A 23,982-nucleotide genomic window follows, 5' to 3' on the forward strand; every position below is an offset into this window, starting at 1 on the left:
AGGAACTTTACAAACTGAAAAACATATGTATATACACATACACATAGGACCTAATCATGCATCTCACCAATCTCTCTGAATCTTCCAACGGTCAACAATGTTCCTGAACTAACACTACAAACATTAGTCACCACTAGTAAGGATAATATTATCCACCAGTGTACAGTTCACAGACTAGCCAATACTTTATCATAGAAACCACACAGATTGACTTAATGCAGCTGGCAATGTGGCCTTCTGCTCACAATTGGCCACTAGAGTCAAATCATCACAAAAATTAATGGGCTGAGATCTTTAGTCAAAGTACCAAAAAAAGGAGAAGCCTGAGAGAGAGAGAATAAGAAGAATTTTGAAACAAATAAAAATACAGCTTTCAAATTCTAACAGAGGTAATTTTGGGGTAAATCAATGTGTTACTTTATACCGTGGTTTGTAACACAAAAGTCTCCTAATCCATTATTTATAGGGGCTTAAAAAGATTTATGCAGAAATGTTACACCCATGATAGGTGATTAGAAAAATTAGGGACAGGACCTCCCTGGTGGCACAAGAGGTTAAAACGCAACCTAAGAAGCCGAACACAGCCACTGCAACACAAGTTCAATCCCAGACCAGATAGTTACCCACATGTCGCAGCAGACCTCTCCTGTCTCACCCGCTGCTCCCCTCAGCAGTGTATTTCAGTAGATTTGACTGTTCTGCCACCCACTCTGTCTCTAATGAATCCTTTCACAACCCCCACCCCCCACAACTTTGGCCTGTACCCCAGTTGTTGTATGCATAAAATAAATATTTTTTAAAAAAAAAAGAAAGAAAAACTAGAGACAGCATGTCTCTAACCTTCTGACACGACCTGGTAAAGGTGCATCTGCCCCTAGCACTCACCCTTAGTGCAAGCCTGAGAAGCAGAGCCCCCAGCCAAGTGCAAGCAGCTAATGGACATCACTCCTGAGTGAGCTGCTTAAGACTGCGTTAATAACCCTGCTTGTGAATGACATCAAATAAAGGGTGTCAATGTCTCTGCTTCATTCCTTTATTTGATGGCATGGTTAAGGAATTATTAATGGGCTTGCAGGGGAAAAATGTATTTGAAAATTTCTGTGTACCCAATCCTCCCTACCCACGTGATTGTTCTTCTTTCTTCTCTATGGGAAGAAAAAAAGAAAAATGTAATTTTTTTTAAAACTTTTGGTTTGCATAAGATAATAAAATGTAAAATGCTGAAGTGGTTTTTCAGCCTAATCTATTAAACAAGATCATATGCTTTAAATTGCTATTGTCACAAAACCTTTAAATATGCAATATATTCTTTGTGCTTAAAAAAAAGCAACACCAAAACACTCTAAAGGCAAATGTAACTATTAAATAATAAAAGGGACTAAATTTGAAATTTCTATGAATAATTATGTGTCATAGAATATTTTTTGAAATTTTAGTTACTCTCAAAAATGAGAGCATGAGGCCTCCCTGGTGGCGCAGGCAGTTGAGTGCAGTGCTGTGAAGCTGTCCGCAGCCTCTTCAGCACAGAGTTCAGTCCCAGCCAGCGAGAATCCCACATGGCGAAGCAGACCTCTCCTGTCTCACCTGCTGCTCCCCTCAGCAGTGTATTTCGTCAGTCTGCCTGTTCTGTTCCCCGCTCTGTCTTTGTTGAATCCTCTCACCCTCCCACGCATCTGCCCTGTACCCCGGTTCTTGTATAAATAAATAAATCTTAAATAAAATGAGAGCATACAGGAAGTACATATGAGATTTTTTTAATTGAAATTTAGATGCTACATGAAGTACAAGATTGCGGCAGAACTAGAACCCTCACTTATGGCTGGTGAGAGTGAAAACAGAAGGCCACTCTGGACAGCAATCTGATAGCAGCTAAATTATAAATTCTGCATATATTCTACTATGTAGCAATCCTATTTCTGGACAGAGAAGTAGACAGCTTCTCACACAGTGCCGTAAGAAAATGTATAGTGGGGTGTGTGTTTATCTCAACACATTTGAGATTGCAAAGTGTCAAAAGTGGGAGTTCATGACTAGTAGAATGGATAAATAAAATAAAAGCTATAAAGACACTGGGGCCCTCATTATACAAGAGACATGATAAAATTAATTATCATAGAGAATCAACAACAAAAAATCCTCATAAACATTATGGTTAGTGAAAAGAGTAAGAAACCATATATCTTATTGCACAATATGAATTATATAGGTCTTTTGAAACAAATATACACAAAACAACATTATTTCAAGAACACACATATTTAATAAACAAATAGAAGGGAGATTAGAAAGACATGCAATAAAAACACTTACTAACTATGGGAGAGGGAGGTGGAGAGGATGAAGGGAAAAGAAAAAAATAGAAAAAGAAGTGAAATGAAATAAAATAGAGAACTTGCCCTGATAGATGGCAATGATAACATTAAGGGTACATTATTCCAATCCCATGCACCTAGTCTAATGAAGGAAGGGCAGGAGGACAAAGGTGAAAAAAGATAAGTAAACAGAAAAATTAAATCTTAATCTCTTGATATTGCAAAATCACATGTTAATGTGTTTTTTTAATTTTCCCATAAAACAATTTGTACTTAATACTTAACAGAATATGTAATCTTTACCCAGTCACTACTGTTAATCCTACTGACTTTCATTCATACAATGCAAGTTGTATATAAAGATAACTTTTTATCTGGTAGTACCTCTAGTAAGCATTTATCCAAATAATGTAAAAACTCTAATGTAAAAAGACTTATCTACACTTATCTACATATTTGTCCACAATTGTCAAATCATGGAACTACCCCAAGTGACCTTCATAAGACAAATGGATAAAGAAACTATGGTAGCTATACTCGGTGGAATATTGCACAGCTGTGAAAAGGATGAATTCGTGCCATTTGGGACAAAATGGATGGAGCTCCAGGTGATTATGTTAAGTGGAATAAGACAAAAGTGAAAGACAGATCTTGGATGGTTTCACTCACCTGTGGAACATAAATAACAAGAAAACAAACATAGGCAAAATACACTAGAAATAAATCTTGAACTCAGTGAAAGAATATATTGCTTGCCAGAGGGAACAAGGGGTAAGCAAGATTAGATGGGAGAGGAAAGAAATAGGATATTGGGGCCTCCCCGGTGGCACAGTGGTTGAGTGCTGGGTTGCGAAGCTGCCCGCAGCCTCTGCGGCGCCGGTTCGATCCCCAGCTGCTCCCCGGCCACCGGAGCAGGGTCCCGCATGGTGTGCGGACCTCTCCTGCCGCCCGCTGCTCCCCTCAGCAGTGTACTTCGGTCCTTCTGCCTGTTCTGCTCCCTGCTCTGACTCTGGTGAATTCTCTCACCCTCCCGCGCTTCTGACTGTACCCAGTGCTTGTATAAATAAATAAATACATAAATAAATAAAAGAAATAGGATATTGGCACTGATGGTTTGATGGAGGGTGAATGGAACATGTGCATATAAAGAAGAGCAAAAATGTAACCCCAAAAAATTAAAATAAACTTTTAAAAAGATAAATCCTTTTTATTTTTTTTTAATTTTTTTATAAAGATTTATTTTTATTTATTTATACAAGCGCTGGGTACAGTCAGAAGCACAGGAGGGTGAGAGAATTACCAGAGCCAGAGCGGGGAACAGAGCAGGCAGAAGGACCGAAGTACACTGCTGAGGGGAGCAGCGGGCGGCAGGAGAGGTCTGCACGCCATGTGGGACCCTCCTCTGGTGGCTGGGGAGCAGCTGGGGATCGAACCGGCACTGCAGAGGCTGCGGGCAGCCTCGCAACCCAGCACTCAACCACTGTGCTACCGGGGAGGCCCGATACATCCTTTTTAAAATATAAAGTGTTGTAGTTTTTCAACACAAATTGATATCAATTTGTAATTTTTTCATTATGCTATATTTGTCTAAAACTTATATTAGAGTCAGTTAATTTCTTTGAATTATTTACAAGGTTGTTCCCAGTGTCAAGTGATATATCACTGTCTTTAATGGGTTTCAGTGATTCTATAATTGAAGTATTAACACTGTACTTCTAAATGTGCATATAATTTTCTTCTTTCCACTCTAATCCCTGTGTCTTGTATTCAAAGGTTTTTATAGATTTATACAGGAAATGGGGGTTTCTCCAAGCGGGGGCTATAGTTTTCATCAGTCTTATTTACCAATTTCAATCCTGGGAGTGAACACTGGGTGGCTGGGAGGTGATAGGTAAAGGAAAGAATGTTCGAATAGATTATTTCTCAAACTTGGATAAGCATCTGACTCATCTAAATGGATAATTAAATGTACTGATTCTTGTCTCCACCTACCTACCTTCAGTGATTCTGTTTCAAAAGGTTGAGGTAAGATCTGAAAATCTATGTTTTGCAAAATCTTTCTAAGGATTCTTCTATGTAATTGGGCTTAGACTTAGTGGTATAATATGAAATCCCCCACTTCCAGGAGATGAATATCGATAGATAGGTGTCTGTGTACACACACATATGTGCACACACTTACAGATATTTATATAAACATATTTATATACACATATATAAAATAATGTATCATACACTTATTTGTATACACATATAATATTTCTCAGCATGAAACAGGTGGGAAAAAAGATAAATAAATCTTTGTTTTCTGAGCAAGTCCCTTAACCCCAGTTTTTTTTCTCTAACATAAACAATGGATTTGGAGTAGAAAATAATACAGATCCCTTGTAGTTTTTGAGTAACGTGACTTTAGTGCTTAGTTTGGTGGAAGCTTTACAGAAAAATTAATTCAAGGAAAAAATTATCCCATCTGGCCTTACTGAAATACTGTAGAAAAGTTTTCAGTTCTAAATTGGTTCCTTATATAGATTTTCCTTTTCTTTTTTATAATTTATTTTTGTAATATTCCCTTTAAGTTCACAGATATAGTATACTTTTTAAAGAATTGTTATAAATAATATAAATGCCAGATTCTGTTTTACATAATTCAGACAAAATAGATATGGTACAATATACTAACATTATAAAGAATGTATGATTTACATAGGACATAAAAACTTGATTTTGATGTTCTTCATGAGCTCTGTGCTCCATGGTTGGTGGTGGTTCATTCTACTTTGATCAAGGCAGTTTTAGCAACTCAAGAAATTGATGTCATCAGTGGTTTCCTGATATAAGATGTTGCTTTGATCACATATAAGATGTTTCTTGGTATAGTTCCTAGCTCATAATGACTGATCAAAAAGTATTTTTTGAATGAATTCACAGATATACAAAAATACTCATTTTTGCAAAAGTTCTCACCAATGACTCTTAAACTAGGTATTTCCACTGACAATTCAGTCTCCCTGATAGCCTAATAAACTTTTACCTAACAGCTTTTATATGAGAACCTAAGTTTTAAGCACAGTCAGCATTTTGTTGAATTTCAGAAAAGATTTTTGAGCTGTTCTACTACCTACCTGCAAGTGCTGCTTTTCTGCATGACGTCAGCTCGATGATATCCAGAGAGTTTGCAAAAACCGTCATTACTATAAACTACAGGCCAATCCACAATCTGGGCATTTCCCAGTAAGAAACTCGATTCTAAAGAAGAAAGAAGAAAAGGGAAGCTTTTTACTTTCATTTAACAATGCACTTTTTCAAACAATCAAAAAAAAAAAAGGCGAATTGTTAAAAGACACAAATGCAGCTATAGTTTTTTATAGTGTGAATAATAAAAACTATTCTCTAAATTGACACAATCTGATTGGCATGATAACATAAGATCTGCAATAAGTTAACAGTTTGTATACAAACTAAAAACTTCTTTGAAAAAGAAGCCAATTTATTATATCTCTTTTCATTCAAGTATACACTAAGCTATGGGGAGGGGGGGAGTATGGTTAATTAAATAAGTGTTAATGACTAAAATATTATACCTAAAACCAGGCTGATTCAGTAAAATTAGGGCTACAATCACTTTGCACAATTTAAGAATACTGAACTTGATAACCAAGCAAATTTGGGTGACCCATTTCAAAATTCTATTACTATAAATTTGACATGATGATATAAATTCTTTGTCTTGAGAAATCTGATTTAGAATAGATTTGCAAAAATACTCATTTTTATAATAATGCTGAAGAATCCTTTTTTAAAATAAAATTATTCAAAGATGTTATTTTCAACCACAAACTACAGAGAATTTGAAATTATCATTACTCTAAATTTTTAAAAATTATCTGGCCTATTTTGCATGGGCAAGTAGTTTTGCTTTTAGTATAGTTTTTTTAATTGTATATTTTGATATTAACTTTGAAATTCCAATATTTTAGATAATAATTAGCAATTTTGTGAATCAGATGAAAGATATTAAATGAACTAAAATATATTGTTAAAATATAAAGTTTGAAATTTTATTTTAAAATTAAATATTTAGAAATAGTTAAAAAATTATGAGGAATATTCTAAAATCTACCTGGAACTCTAATGCAGGGTGGAGAGAGATTAACATATATAACATATAATCAAGAAAAGAGAGATTAACATGTAATCAAGAATGACAGTTGGTCTTCATAAAATTAACAATTCAATTCAATTCAATATTTACTAAGCAGATGCTACAGAAAAGGCACTGCTCTGGATTAGGCAATTGGATATAATAAAGACAAATGAAACATACCGTTTACTCTCAAAAATTTTCATGTAAAGAAAAACAAATTTGTAACAATGATTATAATATAGCAGAATAAATGCTAAATCAAGAAACACTGGACAATATGGGAGGAAGTCTGTTTTAAGACACTAAAAAACAACGCAAAGTAGAGAGAAAATGGTAATCATAAGCCCTTGAAAGAAGAGAGGCATTAGGCGAGCTATTCATTTAACAGTCCATTCCATTGAGAAGCATTTCCAGTTCACATAATTCATAGGACGATATGGTCAAGCAGAAAAGTTTCATTGGGCTTAAAATCAAAAGTCTCAATCGGGACTGCCAGAGTAGCTTGCAGATGAGGGGCAGATCTTTTAACATATAGTCATACACGTGTACTAAATTCTTTTCTGTGTCCTAAACTGTATACAAACAGAATGATATTATAAGGAACCTGGGAAAAAAGCAATGACTAGAAAGCTAAAGAAGTAAAAATTTCACCAACTCCCCAAACTGGAAAACAAATGTCAAAGTTCAAGTCCTCTCAAATTAGAGAAGCTTGGTAAATATCTCAAGCTTTCTATTTAAGCCACAAAAGGTCATACACTAGGACTAAAAACAAGTCACAGGATAAAAGATTGTGACCTAGGACTAAAAAAAAAAAAAAAAAAGTGCAGAAATAGACTCACATTTTAAAAAATGCTAAAATCAGGTCTCTTCATGACCATAGTGTCACACCAGTAATTTAACTACCTGGTAAAATTAAATGCAGCCCTCCTCTAGGAAATAATGGAATCCAAAATCACTATAATATATCAATACAATGTGCAGTATAAAATTAAAAATTATTGGGCATGCAAAAAAGAAAAAAAATATGACGATGATCAGGGGGATTATACCCATAGATTTTATAAATGGAATAGCAAATACCCAGAATAAATACTGACAAATAAAATCCAGCAATGCATACAAAAGAAAATAGACCATGACCAAATAGGATTTATCTCAAGAATGTAAGGTTGATTTGTAAATAAATGTAAGGGCTCCCCGGTCGCCTAGGGTTTGGGTCTCAGGACCTTTACTGCTACAGCCTAAGTTCAATTTCCCCATCAGGGAGCTAACCCACAAATGGCGCAGCAGACCTCTCCTGTCTCGCCCGCTGCTCCCCCTAACAGTGTGTTTCAGTAAATCTGCCTGTTCTGCTCCCCACTCTCTGGGTGAATCCTCTCACCCTCCCCCCTGCACCTCTGGTCTACACCCCAGTTCTTCTATGCAAAAATAAAAACAAAAAAATAGAGATAAATGTAACTCATCACATCAACAGAATAAAAAAGGCACATGATCATATCTCAACAGATCAAAAAAAAAAGGCATTTAACATATTTCATATGCATTTGTGGTTAAAATATCTGCACAAACTAGAATAGAAGGAAACTTTCTCAAGCTGACAGAGGGTTTCCACTAAAAATGTAGAGCTACAACAGTCTTGAAGGTACGATATTGAATACTTTCACCCTGTAACCAGGAAAAAGTCAAGGATGTATATCAAGTCATTGGGAAGTAACTTGAACAGGCATTTCACAAAAGAAGACATGCAATAGTGACAAGCACAAATAAGATATTCACCGTCATCAGGCACCAGGAAAATACAAACGAAAGGCATAATGATTGGAATAACTACTAAAACTAACATAAAGCTGATGAAAAGCTGCAACAACTGAAACTCTTTTTAAGATGCTAATAAGACTATCAAATGATATGAAACACTTTGTAAAAGTTTCTTGTGAAGTTAAACAATCAACTATGACCCAGAAATTTCACTCATAGGCATTTTCTTAAGTGAAATTAAAACATATATTAACAAAAAGACTTGTAGGAAAATATCCACAAGGATTTATTGATAGTAATCAAAATTAAAAATAAACAACTGTCCATCAAGAGAAAGGATTAAAAATTGTGACATGTTCTCACAAGAAGTACTGCTGGCTCTAAAATGAAATAAATGATTGTTACATTCAACAACATGGATAGATTTGAAAAACACTATGATGACTGAAAAAGACCAGAAATTAAAGTGTATATATTGCATGATTTCATTAATATGAAGTGTAAATACAGGTAAAGCTAATCTGTGGTGACAGAGATCAGAAAAATTATTTCTAAACAATATGGTTGGGGGACTGATAGAAAAGAATCAAAAGGAATTTTCAGGGGGAGGTGATGATTGTCTATGTTGATAGACGTATAAGTTACATAGGTTTATTTGTTAAAATCCAATGAACTTTCACTTAAAATCTGTGTATCTTATTACATATAAATTACACCTCAAAATTTAAAAAAAAAAATCCACAGGGAAGAAAGGAGACCAGAGAATCATATGTTTCAGGAAAACAGTGATGTTCGCACTGAATCTTAGTTTTGCGAATGTTAATAGTAGCTTTCCTTGGTAGATACAGTGGCTAGAGATCAAAGTGAACTAATTCCTGCAAAAAGTGCTTCATAAAGTATAAATTCCTCCAGATGTGATAATTTCATCTAATTACAGCATCACTTACAAAAATCTACAATGTGGTCATCAAAAATTATCTTCTTTCCCCTCTTAGCACAGACAAGGTCTTACCTACGTGGTTTCCCTGTTTCAACTCATCCTGATTTTCAGTATGATTTTTACTTGTCCCCTGAAACTCTGCCTCCATCCTACCACTCTTCATCCAAATCAAGAAAACCAACTGCTTATATTTCTCATTGCACCTAAACTCCATATTTTTCCAATTAGATCACTATTCTCATTAAGTTTCCAAAATATGCTTACCCATGATGTCCACTACCTACTTCAAACACCTTTCTGCCACCCCTTTACCTATAAAAACAAAATCTTTAATAACCATCTCAACACTACCCTCTCTATGACATATCCACTGAGTACCACTCGGCCTGTATTCCACTCTGGACACTCCCATATCTGTCTCTAACCCTTCAGAGGACAAACTTTCCATTAAAATTCTCTATTTTCAGCCTCCTCAGTGGTGCAGCAGGTTAAGCACAGTGCCGTGAAGCTGTCTGCAGCCTTTGGGCACTGGTTCGATTCCCCGCCAGCAAGGAAGAAACCCACATGGCACAGCAGACCTCTCCTGTTGCACCTGCTGCTCCCCTCAGCAGTGTATTTCAGTCAATCTGCCTATTCTGTTTCCACTCTGTCTCTGGTGAATCCTCTCACCCTCCCACGCCTCTGGTCTATACCTCAGTTCTTGTATAAAAAAATAAATAAATCTTTAAAAAATAAAATAAAATAAAATAAAATAAAATTGTCTATTTTCATTGGCTCCATATCCTCAGGTCCTATTCATTTGACACACTCCTATCTGGCCTATGCCTTTACCCCTCCACCAAGACACCCGAGGTCACCAGTCACCTCTCCATGTAGACAAATCCTAAGGACGCTTTTCACTTATCTCACTTTATAATTCAGAGGCACTGATATCCACAACTTCCTTTTTGAAAAAAAAGCTATTAATCCTTGGCTTTCATAGAAAACTTCCCTGTTTTTTTGAATTGGCTTCATATAAATATAAGAGATTAGTTCACTTCTCATTAAAAAATTTAATCCCTCCGGACATTCATCCATTTTCTTTGCAGACTCAAAATTCATTATCCATTAAGTATGAATCAGAGTTGCTCCACATCAGTTCCTCTTTACCTGTTTCCAGAGGTTCAGTAACATAATTTTATATCTCCAAGCCTCTTGTATAAACTCTAGAACTTGATATCTAAGTTGGCTTTTCCTCATATATCTTAACTGTATCCATGACCCATGACTGCTCATTTCTTCAAATTGGATATTTTTCCAGTGTTTGCTATCTTAGTGAATGGTTTCACCATCCATGCCATTGTGTAAGCCAGAAATCTCGGAGCCATCTTCCAACATCTTTCTGATTACCCCTATATTTGATCCATTACCAGCTCTATTTATTTTGTCTTAAGACTCTTTCACATCTCTCCATTTCTCTAGATCCTCACCACAACCTCCCAACTCCAAACTTCTCTCTCATAGACCACTTCAAAAGAATTGGTTTGCCTTGATCCTCTCTGGGATTTTCTTATATTCTTAAAATCTTCAAGTTCTCTCCCACTATAGTGCTATAATCCCTGCCTAAACACCATTTATTTTCTTCCTCATCTGGTTGGCACCTATATTTATTTGTACTTGAACTCATTTGTCATGACCTTAGGGAATCTTTCTATGATCTTCAGACTAGTTATTCCACATTACAAAATTTTTAATGATCTACTTCTTCCTCACAGAGCTGCAATTTTAAACTTATTTCTGTACTGACACAATTAATGCGATTAATTAACTGGTCCCCCAATACCTATTACAGTGTCTGGCACATAGTAGATGCTCATTCATTGACTTTATAAAAAACTAATAAATCAATACATTCTTGCAGGGATTTTTGTGTTCTATAAATGGTATCATGAAGGTGAGTTTGCATTGCTACTCTAAATACTTCATATAGGGCCTCTCTTGGTGGCACAGGTGGTTGAGCACCACACTATGAAGCTGTCTGCAGCCTCTGCAATGCTGGTTTGATCCCAGCCGGCTGACGAGGGTCCCACATGGCGCAGCAGACCTCTCCTGTCACACCCGCTGCTCCCCTCAGCAGTGTATTTCGTCAGTCTGCCTGTTCTGTTCCCTGCTCTGTCTCTGGTGAATCCTCTCGCCCTCCCACGCATCTGGCCTGTACCCTGGTTCTTGTATAAATAAATAAATAAATCTTTTTAAAAAAAAGCAATATTTCATATATGCTATTCTTGTCCTCTTAAATGGATGATATAGCCCTCAGGATTTTAAGTTTTATGCCTACTGTGCATACAATAATCGCTTACTATTTGAAGGAATTGCCACAATCCCTGAAAGAAGTTGGAAAGACAGATCTTTTTAAATAATAAAAGCTAAATTAAAAGGAAATTTCTAAATATTAAATAGACTATCCAAGAATTTTTGGAAATTTATCTATTTGCTAGGTGAAACACAATATGTGTATATAAAATATTCATACAACTATTCCATTTTATTATAGTCATGAAAGTTATTCAGCAAATGTAAAATCTAGTATTATTAACAAATATTAAGAACAGAATAGCAAGTTAATTAAAATTGCTCCCCAGAAAATTTTAATTTCCCTTGGCTTTAAAACATGGTGGGAAAGAGAAATCTCGTTACTGAGGAATAACTTCTCTATAAACAAGACCCAGAAAGTGAAAACAGTTCAGAAGTTTTGGAAACCTAAAGCTATTTAAGAAATTGCCCAGAGTTCTCTGTGACCCTCACCATTATCAGTTTTGAACTGAGTAATTGTGTTCTCCCACAGTTCTCCCACAGTAAGCTAATGGCCTCGGGAGTTATGAGAAAACTTACTTTGTCAGCTCTACTCCCAGCCATGTGCAAATACAATGAGAAATCAACAGTCTCCATTGGGAAAAGGCCCTTTCCAGCACCTGACCAGGCTGACCCTAATCTCAGACCTCCAGCCTCCCAGATTGTGAATTTCTGTTGTTCATAAACCATCCAACTAATGGTAGTTTGTTAGAGCAGCTCTAATAGACTAGACATTCATCAACCAATCTTGACAGGAAAATCAGTTCTAATTTTTCCTGACAGCAATTAGCACACCAAAAGCCATGAATTCCGAAAAACTAAAGCTTGCTGAATCCAGACTGTTTCCGTCCTTGAAGATGTTTACAAACATTTCATCACCAGATGGTTCAAATACACAATATGTTCCGGTTATTATCCCTACCAGGTGGTAGTAGCCCAATACAGATGCTTGAGTGGATCTCTGCAAAGACTTGAACACATTTCATTGTATCTTTCAATACCATCCACTGTACTCTCAGAGATGGACATGAAATAAAGTGAGCACTTTTTCCTCAAGGTCAGAAGGTCAAAAACTAAATCAAAGACTCCTAATTTAAAATGGCCCACTGAGAATCATTATAAACATTTCTCAATTCTGATTACATTTTCAATTAAGATAAAACTTAAGGAAGATTAAGGGGGGGGTGTTACAGGAGTTACTCATTCCAGGCCCCATGCCTCAAAGAGTCTGTTTTAACTGGTCTGGAGTGAGATCCAGGCATCAGTATTTGTTTTTAAATGTTCTCAGGTGATTATAATGTACAACCAGGGTAGAGAAGCATTAATTTACTCTAATAATTTCTAAATTCTGGCAGCTGCAATGGGATCTCGTCATGAGTGTCAAAAATACAGATTGCTAAATTCTAATGCAGACATAATGAATTAACTCCTTCTGGGCAGAATATAAAAATACAGATACAATGTCTCATGCTCAGTCATCTTTGGGAAACTTTGATCTACTACCTGCTACTCAAAGTGTAGATAAAAATGACCTGGGAGTTTGTTAGCAATGCAGAATCTGGGACCCCTCTCCAGACCTTCTGAATCAGATTGTGTTTAACAAGATTGCCAGGTAATTTCCAAGCACATAATGCACTCAGCTTGCACATCCATTTCCTCCTATTACAGATGGGAAAGCAAGCCATGTAAAGGATTCTGTGAATTTGGGAGAACCTTCCTAAGACTTCTTATTCTATCACAGCATATTCCTGAACTGCTGTCTACAATTGTCTTTACATTCTCTTTACAGTGCTATTTCTTCAAACAATACGAAAATAGCTATCAATCTAAATAACTATACAATTTAATGCCACTATATATTAATCCTAATTCCTTAGGGAGGTCATATATAAACCAGGAGGTCAATAATCCTGGCTGACTGAAATTTCTAACAGAGTTGTCACATTGAGTAGATGACACAATACCAATATATGTGACATGTTTCCTCCCTTTCTCAGTGAAGAAGGGCTAGAATGCAGGACCTCACAGCTCCAAGAATAATCCTCCACAGTTCTCTCATTCATACAGCAAAAGAACACACATTCCAAAAATTGGTGACCAAGAAGGAAAATTGGAAGCTTGAAAGTAACTTAATAAAATCCATGTAGCAGTCACAAACCTTTTCTAAAACGGATTGGTTGTAGGTTGTGTTTCAGCAATGCTAATTGCCAACTATTCACTACAGAGTTGGGCACTGGTTTGGAATTTTGCCTGTATTCAAATATTTGCTTTTTTTCCCATCTGAGTCAGCCTCTTATTAAAATCTAAAGATCCATGGTTTATTTGTTCTTCTTGTTGTTTTTTTTACTACCTTCTTTTGACTTGAGATTCCTCACCCTTCTAATTTTGGGGTATCTATCACCTATCTACCTATTTATGTATGTATGTATTCATCTATCTGAAATAATATTTGGTTTACAACACAACATATGATCCAGAGGACAGTGCAAGCTAATTACTTGGCCTATGAAACTTTTCTCTGACCTTCTGTAAGTAGAATACAGAAATATTCGGTGTACATAATCACACTCAACCAAGTGACCTCTGGCTGAGTTCTTTTCTTCAAGGGAATGAAAGGGGAGCATGATGACAAAGCGGCGATTCAGGAGATCGCAAGAGCCTCACTTCAAACTTCATTCTTTTCCAGTTTCCCCATCTCAAGGGAGTCTTCCCTAGATCTACCTATACCCGGATGCTTGAGCCAAAACTCTGAATGTCACACCTTCACACCTGTTAATTATGTCATTCAATTCATCACCAATCCCAAATAATTCCACCAACAAATCATATCAGATGCATCTACTTCTCTCCAGCTCTGCTGTTAACATCCCAGGCCAAGGCACCATCCTCTCTTGCCTGGGCTATTGCAAAAGTCTCCTAGCTGGACTCCTATTCCTGCTCCTCAATCCCTGCAACCCAACTTGTTGTTACACAGCAAATAACCACTGTGACCAGAAGATTTGTCCAACGAACTTGGAATATACTGTAAAATCCCTACCCCTTTGTTTCCCATTTCTCTCTCCTTTGTGCACTGCAATCCAACTGAACCGACCTTTGATCTTCACACACTTAGCCACTCACATTTTCTTCCTCTCCTTAGAACTATTTACATGCTTTCTCTCTGTCTAAAATACTCTCCTGTTTACTAATCCTAATTAGCTCTTATTTTGGGTCTCCATTTAACACCATCTCCTCAGAAAGACCTTTGCTGACACCATCTCCCTATTGAAATCAGTCCCTATTATATTTGATCACAGCAGCTCACCTTTTTCCTTCAAAATTCCTACCAAGGTTTGCAATCACACATTTGGTGTGGGCTTGTTGAAAGCCTATCTCCCCTACCAGAATCCAATTTCATGAGATCAAGAGACATATCTGTTGTTTATCAATGTTCACCCAAAATATTTGTTGAATGTTCAAATAAAATTTAAAAATTCTGACTCTCATTTAAAGGCATTAGTCAATAAATAATTACTAAAGCAATAATAGATATTGTCAAAAATATAGCTAAGGACAATGCTAGATTTTTTTTTTTCAAAGGACTGACAATTCATTTTTTTAATTAGGTGTTCCCAAGCAGATTTCTCTGAATTCTAGAAAACTTATAATTTAAATCATGGAGGGCTTTTTCTTTAACTTGATATATTTAAGTCTCATAAAACAGGAACAACAGAACAATCCCTGAAGCGCATACAGCACATTGTATTTGGGTTAAATGAAATCTTGCTACAGATGGCTAAACAAAAGCATAAATAATTTATATGCCATGCCCACTTCCACAGTGATGATTTCTGGTAGGTCCATTGCCTGTTTCTTCTATATCAATAACAGAATGCAAAACAGGTATCTTTTATGTCCTTAGAAAATACACCTTCATCTTCTAGCTCCAGCAAAGAAATATGTGTGTGTGTAGATACATACACTTTGTACCTTCCACAATGAGACTAATTATTATATAATAATATTGGCAACATTAAGCAGACCATCACTGTGGGAGTTTGAAATATGCAAAAAATATCTGTTAATTTATTCAAACTTGTTCAGCTGTCATCAAAGATAAAAATATGCCTCCACTTTCATCTCCTTCAAGATCAAAGGTACATTTTTAAGTTTCTGTATTTCTTTGATGACATTAATTTCATTTTTCTCTTTAGTCAAATGGTTCAGAATGGATGAGATACTTCAACTTCTGAAATTCTGAAAACCAGATGTTGGGAATAACAGCAATTTTTGTTATAGAAAATATCTCACAAAGAAAAGAATGTTCAACAATTCAAAGTTTCTACTTTTAATAGCTGGTGTCTTGATCATGAGGTGATGAGTTTCTGAAAGTATGCTGATCACAATCATCAGAAGCAAAATATCGTTGCAAAATGACCTATATGATTCCTAGCCCAAAATATAAAACTTTTACCTTGATATAGAGAATGGCAAATAATTACTGAACTTTATTACAATGAAAAAATTTTAAATACCTGAAACCTTAAGACTTTCACTAGTTACATAATCTTGAATAAAAGCTAAATCAGTCAAAATGTGTTCCCCAGGGGAAAATAAGTATTATCTATTTATTGTTTAAACATTATATTTCAATCTTGCAAATAACTAACTAAATCTTGTTTTTGCAAACGAACTGCCATCTTTCTGAAGGAATTACATTTTTTTCTTTGAAAATAACTTTTTAAGGCAATCAAACACAAACTGTTAGGGGGAAAAGGATGTCCTAAGCTAATTCCATACAGGCTTTGTGGACTCCACCCCGACTCCAGTCCCTCCACTTCAGTCCCTTTTAAGCACGCGGGTGGGGACCCACAGCCAGGCAACCCATTTTATATCAGGGCTGCCCTGTAAACAAAATGATCAGAACTAATGAAGAATTTTTTTTTAATAACAAAACATGTAATTTTATTTTTTTTAAATAATAAATTTTATTTTTATCTTCCCCATACAATTGCAACCCCCCCATTCTGACCCCAATCCCTCCCCTCCCACCTCCCACCCCCCAAAAAGTGTCTCTGGTTCATAGTTTTTTGTTGATTTTGATTTTCACTTTCTTATAGTTATTCATTTTCCTGGTCTCTTATTTAAGTTTTCTAGATTCCTGCTATGAGTGAGACCATCCGATAATTTTCTTTTTCTTTTTGGCTTTTAATCAGAAGACTAGTCTGAGCTGTACACCTGGTAGAAAAATAGAAATGAGGCTTTTTTGAATGTATTTACAATCCAATTAATTTTCTAAAGCTTTTTCTGTTTTGTTTGCTTGTTTCTATGATCTATGTAATAGGAACTAATTGCTCAAGGGGAAGATACAGATAACAAATTTAGTAATTCAGTTCACTCCTCTCCTGTGGCCAGATTTCACTGGGCCAGTTACAAAAAAAGAAGCTGAGATTTCTGAGTACAGCTTCTTACAGAACTGCCAGTCACTTAAGTTAAGAGAACTAGTGTTTCTTTGACTCTAACCAGTGGCTTTTTGTTGGGGGAGAAGGGGTATTTGTTTGGATATTTTCTTTTTCCCCAAACAAGTAAGCCCTTGATAAAGTGGATCCAAATGCTTTTAAGCTTAGATTTGCGAGCTTATGATTTATGAAAGTCTCAACTATTTAATATTTTGCTTTCTTCAGGTAAAAAAAAAATCACTCCTACCTTACCTTATCTAGAGAAAATATGAAAAGGTGACTATTTAAGAAGTCCTTATAATGGTGAGGCACAGTGCAAGTTCTGCTACATCTGTGGCTTTACTGAGCCTAAGAACCCTACTGGGTAGGTGTTCTAATCCCAGAGACCCTCAGTATGTCACTGCAAATCAGTACAGGAGTCTGTCACAAAAGCCTTTGCTCTTTCCAACCAACCATTTTGTCTACAGAACACTGCAGAACACAGTTCTCTGAGCTTTGGAAAAGTCCTCAGAAAATTACAGAAAAATTACCAGTGACTTTGACTATAGTTGTTTCTCCAGTAAAGAGAGTTAGAGACAGCTTTAGGAAGTAAGAGGTGGGGACTTCCCTGGTGGCGCAGGGGTTAAATACAACACTATCAAGCTACTGCCAGCTACTGCCCAGAGAGCCAACACACGTGGCACAGCAGACCTCTCCTGCCCTGCCTGCTGCTCCCCTCAGCAGTGTCTTTTGGTCAGTCTGCCTGTTCTGCTCCCCACTCTCTCTACTGAATCCTCTCAGCCCCCACACCTCTGGCTTACATCCCAGCTCTTGCATGTATAAATAAATAAATCTTTAAAAAAAATAAAAAGAATGAAGAGATGAATGTATCACACCTTTTCTCATTCTTAGATGGGGTCTTCTGAAACCCATTAACGAGCCATTTCTTTTGACCTATAATTCTTTCTTTGGTCCATCACATTTTTACCCATTGACTGTCTATGATGTGAGCTGGGCATGTTTCATGCTCTGAAATGAGTCAGTATAATGATTAGGCAAGAATTTATCCTGCACACAGAACTTACAGGAGGTCCAAAAGCAAGTACCTGGCAAAACGCTAACCCAAGGGACTGGTGATCTTGTTAGAAAGCAAGACTAACATTAATTACGCTAGTGGGAAGTCAAAGGTGACCCCAGATTTCAAAACTAAAATATTAAAGACACCCTTAACGGAAATGGCGAAATGCCAGAGAAAGTAAGTCCATTTGAAGTTAAACTAACAATAAATTGAAATTGGCCACACTGAGCTTTAGATCACTTGTGAGAACTAAGAAGAGAAATCCAATAGGCCACTGGGAACAGGGCTGAAACCGAAGGGTAAAGCTGAAATTACAACAGAGGATAAGCCTGCTTTGAAAAGGAAGGGAAAGATGTAAGATGTGGGGACTTTATTCAGCTTCACTGAAATACAACCAGTGAATAAAACTGTATATATTTAAGGTATACAGCTTGATGGTTTGATATACATAGACACTGTGAAATGATTACCATGATCATATCGATTATCTCACATAGTTGCCATTTTCTTAATTTTGTGTGTGGCAAGAACATAAGACTGGGATTTTTTTTTTTTTAATTCTACTCTAGCTATTTTAGCAAAGGAAAATGTTTTATAAATGTTCATTTTGATACCAAACACTGGCCTCAGTTTCCCTCAGCCAATAAAAGTAAACAGTTTGAGGAGAAGGAAAGTAGTTTAATTTGTCAACAAATTGAGGAGAGCAGTCTGAAAGACTACCGACCTGCTCTTTGGCAGAATGCAGGGTTATTTATACAAAGGATTAAAATAAAAGGGGGGAGGAGAGATGGGCAAGGGTTTGCAAAGGAGATAGAAAGGGTCAGCATGTCCTTTTGATGCAGGCATATAGCGATTTTGGGTGGGCACTAGCTTGCTTTATTAAGACCAGTTTAACTTTCTGATTATCTACTTAGGAACATCCTTCCTTTTCCTTTGCAAGTTTTCAAGACAAACTTGTTAAATGCAACAAATAGGAATGCTTATCCTATAGGGCAGGAATTTCTATTACACTGCATCAATTTCTTAGAGCACCTCAAGACTACTGTGACCTCAATCTCCACAATTATTGCTACTGATTTTGGAGCTTTCACTCCTGTTCATGTCTACTTGATTTCATAAATATCACTTTTTTTATCACAAAAGTGCTACACAGCATATTTTAATCATTTCCCACTAAAACTAATTTTGTTTGCAGAGCAGTTCAGAGCATTTCTCAATATCTGGTTTCTAATATTACCAAAAAGAAAAAGATCCCTAAAACCAAGATTAAACTTACAGATTGGCTGGAAACAAAACCTCTTAAAGTGATATATCTCCAGGGCCTCCCCTGGTAGCGCAGGGGTAGAGTGCTGGGCGCCGGTTCAATCCCTGGCACCAGCGAGGGTCCCACATGGCATGACAGACCCACATGGCGCGACAGACCCACATGGCGGGACAGACCTACATGGCGCGAAAGACCTCTCCTGCCACGCCCACTGCTCCCCTCAGCAGTGTACTTTGTCAGTCTGCCTGTTCTCATCCCCACGCTGGCTCTGGTGAATTCTCTTACCCTCCCGCTCTTCTGACTGTACCCAGTGCTTGAATAAATAAATCTTAAAAAAAAAAAAAAGTGATGTATCCCCAATCATATTCGGGCATAGGTTGGGGAGAGTTTAATAAGTTTGGAGAACAATGAAGAATGTTTAATTCTTTATTTTATATTTTAAAAAGCTTGGATAACGTGAAAACACTAGAATCACATAATATCCTCAGTAATTATCGTCTGCAAACTATATTTCACTAAAATCAAAGCACTGTCATGACTAATTCTACTTTACCAATTTGATCTAAGTTATAGCAAGCTATATGATAAATAAAAACTTTTTGAACTTTATGTATAGTGCACTCTTCTGCAAAACTTTATATTCCAAATATATTACCACCATACAGATATAGTTTATTACAATAAAATTTTATCCTCTACTAAAATAAATGTTCCACTAAGTTTAACATTGATTTAAATTTATTCTTTCACATGAGTTTTTTTTTATCAATGTCACATCCATTTGGTCACAAAATGCTTGTCACCATCAACTAAAATAAAATTGTAATAATTTTAAAAAATACTTTTCTTCATTTAACTTTCCTATATGTCTTACATTTTAGATATTTTCTTCCAAGTATATTCACTGACTACTTTGAACTTAATTACCTCAATCAAACTTGAGGAAAACAGGAAGTTAGTTAGTACTTAGTTCACCAGTGACAGAACCTACAGTGACCTCTTGTGGTAAATAATATCCACAGAGGTTTGAAGAACATAATCACCTTTTTCATAAAGTAGACTCTGGTGTGTGGAAGCATTGTTCCCCCATGCTATCAAGCAGCTGTTAGTAGCAATGAAAGTAAAAAATAAATATTGTCTAAAGTATTTTTTATGGACGTCTACCCAGTCATTGTCAATTCAGATAATCAAAGCTAAACCAAAACAAATCCTAGAAACACGATGGCAGAACTGAGGCTACTGGAGGGGGTGGGGTGAAAACAATGTGGGGAAGGAGTCCAGTGGGCTATGATGGAGGAAGATGGATGTTTATATGGTGGGTGTGGTGTGGTGACAGACATCTGAAGGGGTGTGAACCTATTACCCTAAATCATATACAGTGTTGTAAACCAATTTACCTCAATTTTTTAAAAATAGAATTTTATATGGTTCTTTTAGTAGAGTAGTTAAATGATGGCCAGGTACATGGACTTCTTATACACCCCACTATTGCAATAAAGCAAAAGATAGACAAAAAGGGAAATTTCTAGTGAAGACAGGAGTGACCTGGGATAAGTAGCTCTCTAGTCAGCAAAGCACTGCCTTCGTTATATAATGCAGTGTGGGATCTAAAACAGGAGACAATCCTCTGGTTTATTTATAAATACAATTTAGAAAGCAGTCAGTATAATTTCAATCTCTGTGGTACTTTAAAAGAAGAAGTGATGTAAGATTTGGGTAAGCTAATGCTTTAAAAACATTATGTGATTTTATCAGTATTTTCTAAATAGTGGATTAGATGTTAAAGAAAAAACTTCAAGACAAAGGACTTTAACACCCCAAAAAATCCATTTGTTCTTCATCATTTATTTTCAATTGGATGACACCTAAAACTTATTTTTCCATTCTGTTTGTTTTTAGATTTCTCTCCTGTAGGTTCTCCTTTAAGGTCTCAGTTTTTGTAAATATTAATTATAGCACAAAAATAATTTTGGATTTTGCTATAAGAGAGAACTGAATAAAAAACTGCTTGTGCAACCCAGATATTTCAAACAAAATGGGAAACTGAGTATCTTGAGCTTACTTTTTCTCTTGAAAGTTAAGTGGTTTATAAAATACTACCTCTTCTAGCTCCTTCTTCCCTTAGCCCCAATTTTCTCTAAAAACATTTCTAGTTTTTCCATGGTGTTTAAAACATTAAAGAATATAAGTATTTTCTAACAGAAAGACATTGGTTTTGTACAGTTTTTCAAAATGGCAACATGTTTACTGTCTCCCAAACTAATCATTTCTGAGTATTTGTTGAAGAATAAAGACAACATAAGAATAAAATATAGGGCCTTCCTGGTGGTGCAAGGGGTTAAGATGCAACCTATGAAGCTATCCATAGCCACTGCAGCACGAGTTCAATCCCTGGCCAGGGAGCTACCCACATGGCGCAACCAGACCTCTCCTGACTCACCCGCTGCTCCCCTCAGCAGTATATTTCAGTCAGTCTGCCTGTTCTGCTCCCCACTCTGTCTCTGGTGAATCCTCTCACCGCCCCCCCACATCTCTGGCCTGTACCCCACTTCTTATATGCATAAATATATAAATCTTTAAAAAAAAGAAAAAGAATAAAATATGCTGCCCAAATACATATCAGATTGAAGGACTTTGAAATGCTTTGGGTTTTTTGAATGTGAAATTCTACCTAAAAGTCCTGAAAACTGTTTCTTGCAGGTGCTTACACTCTACCCTCAAGCTACTGCTTCCTACGATCCAACCTATGTTGATGAACAACTAACAAGTACAACAGAAATTTAAATAAGGGAGGCTAGCCTAATAATGGACCAGACACATCACTCATAAGCATTTAGGGAGGGGTCCTTCATATGACACTGCACAGACATAATAAAATCACCACGCAGTTCCCAAACTTTCCCTCCTTAACAACTTATTTTGATCTTCCTAGCCAAAAACATAGCCAAACCTTCCTATTGCAATTACACTTTTGACCTTTACAACTTCTTGAGGTAGTAATGTACTCTCTATATCTACTAGGTAATTCCTTTTATTTGTCTAAAAGTGATCTAATCTTGCCTTTTATCTAAAAACTAAAAAATAATTCCCTATCTCTACTATGTTGGGATTTGGCTATAAAATATGTATGTATCCATCCTACTCAATGGCCCTCATTATTTTATTTTGTAGACTTTGAATCACTGTTACAATTTGAAATGCTTTCCCATAACAGACTGAGTCAACTGAATAAGGAAAATAAAAATCCCATCTCAAAAAGTGTAAAATAACAGCAAATAGGCTATCGTGCTACTCTAGGGCACAGAATAGAGCACTATTATTCTAGGAAATTGCAACTGAGGAGTTTGGAACTTTATGAGGAAATCCTCGGGTTTAAAAGCTATATTACACTTCTTAGCATTTTGTTCTGCATCATCAAGATGTTCTCTGATGGATTTCTAATTGGCTGAGATTTGAGTTCATTGATGTTACCTATGGCCAACTAAATCCTAAAATCCTAATGCTTTCCTTTTGTACTTTTTATATCCATTTCCCTTTCATAATTCTCTCTCTCCTCTCTCTCTCTCCCCTCTTCTCTCTCTCTCTCTCTCTCTCCTCTCTCTTTCTCTCCACCTCTATCTTTTATTCTTCATATATGAAAGAAAGAGAGGTTTCTTCCTCTGTATCTATCATTGCATCTGAATGGATGCAAAACTGTCTTTATCCATGTTTATCTCTCTATATATGTTCCTATGTTCACCTGACTCTTAGTATAAGAACAAAATCTTTCCATAAGAAATAAATGATACTGTATCAGAAAGAGAAGCATTTCGTGGGACAAAGGTAAACAGAAAATCCTAGGCTGTCTTTTTTCAATTCTGAAGTACGTTGGGAGTGCTGGCTCCTTTTCTTTCTTTTACCACTAAAGCTCTACCAACACTTCACTTTCAATGTTGTTAAGTTAGTGAATAATGAAATCTTCACAGTGACAAACCCAATCCATCTGTGAGAATCCTGAAGGGAATTTTCTGTTAGTTTCAATTAAACAATTTCCAGGGATGAATTTTTCTATTTACCTGCCAAATCATATAGAAATGGCAACAACTGTGGGATACTGTGGGAATGTATCAATCAACTTAATACCGTTATTCTCAGTTTCCAAGGTTCTTTCTGCTAAGTTGGTATTGAGATTTCCCAGTATTTCTTAGATACATGTGCACATATATTTACCTCAAATGTCTAGCATATTTCAAAAAAAGCTCAGAGGTTTTGAGGAGTGGTATCAAAAGCTAATCATAAGCAATTAGAGGTTGTATTTAAAATGCCAAGGCAGATAAATTTTCATTCACACTTGGTGATATCCATGGAAAGAAATGTTAAGCCAAAAAAGAGTTATAAACATGCAGTGTAAAAAAGATAAAACATTCATTAATTTGGACAATAGATATAAAATGGAGGCAACAGAAGCAGATATTTCTAAGTCACATAAGCTAAATCTTAAGTTCATTATAAACTGGATCATCAATCTAGTATGTATAAGAATTTCCAAGCAAAGGTATTAAATTACTAAAGTTTAGTGAAAGAACTCTTATTCTTCTTCTCTACCACACAAAGCAACAGAGGACCTATGGGTTTTATTTTTTTAAGGCCTTCTCTGAAAAGCTCTCTCACAGACCAAATTACATGGAATTGATATAGCCCAAGATGAAAAGCTAAAATAAGAAAAAGCTAATAACCTTTAAATTTCCCAAAATGGTTC

General features: G+C 36.1%; 1 protein-coding gene across 1 annotated transcript in view; it reads right to left on the bottom strand.

Annotated features, from left to right (window-relative positions):
• KCNH5 (potassium voltage-gated channel subfamily H member 5) overlaps window positions 1-23,982 on the bottom strand; it is a gene marked incomplete at both ends in the record, with an annotated part of 246,631 nt that overhangs the window by 220,794 nt on the left and 1,855 nt on the right. Inside the window, one exon of the mRNA XM_084241184.1 lies at window positions 5,435-5,558. Within this exon, the coding sequence (XP_084097310.1) occupies window positions 5,435-5,558 (124 nt within the window). The remainder of the gene's footprint in view (window positions 1-5,434; window positions 5,559-23,982) is intronic.

Source organism: Talpa europaea (genome assembly GCF_964194135.1).
Source record: "Talpa europaea genome assembly, chromosome: 8".
NCBI classification, from domain to species: Eukaryota; Metazoa; Chordata; class Mammalia; order Eulipotyphla; family Talpidae; genus Talpa; species Talpa europaea.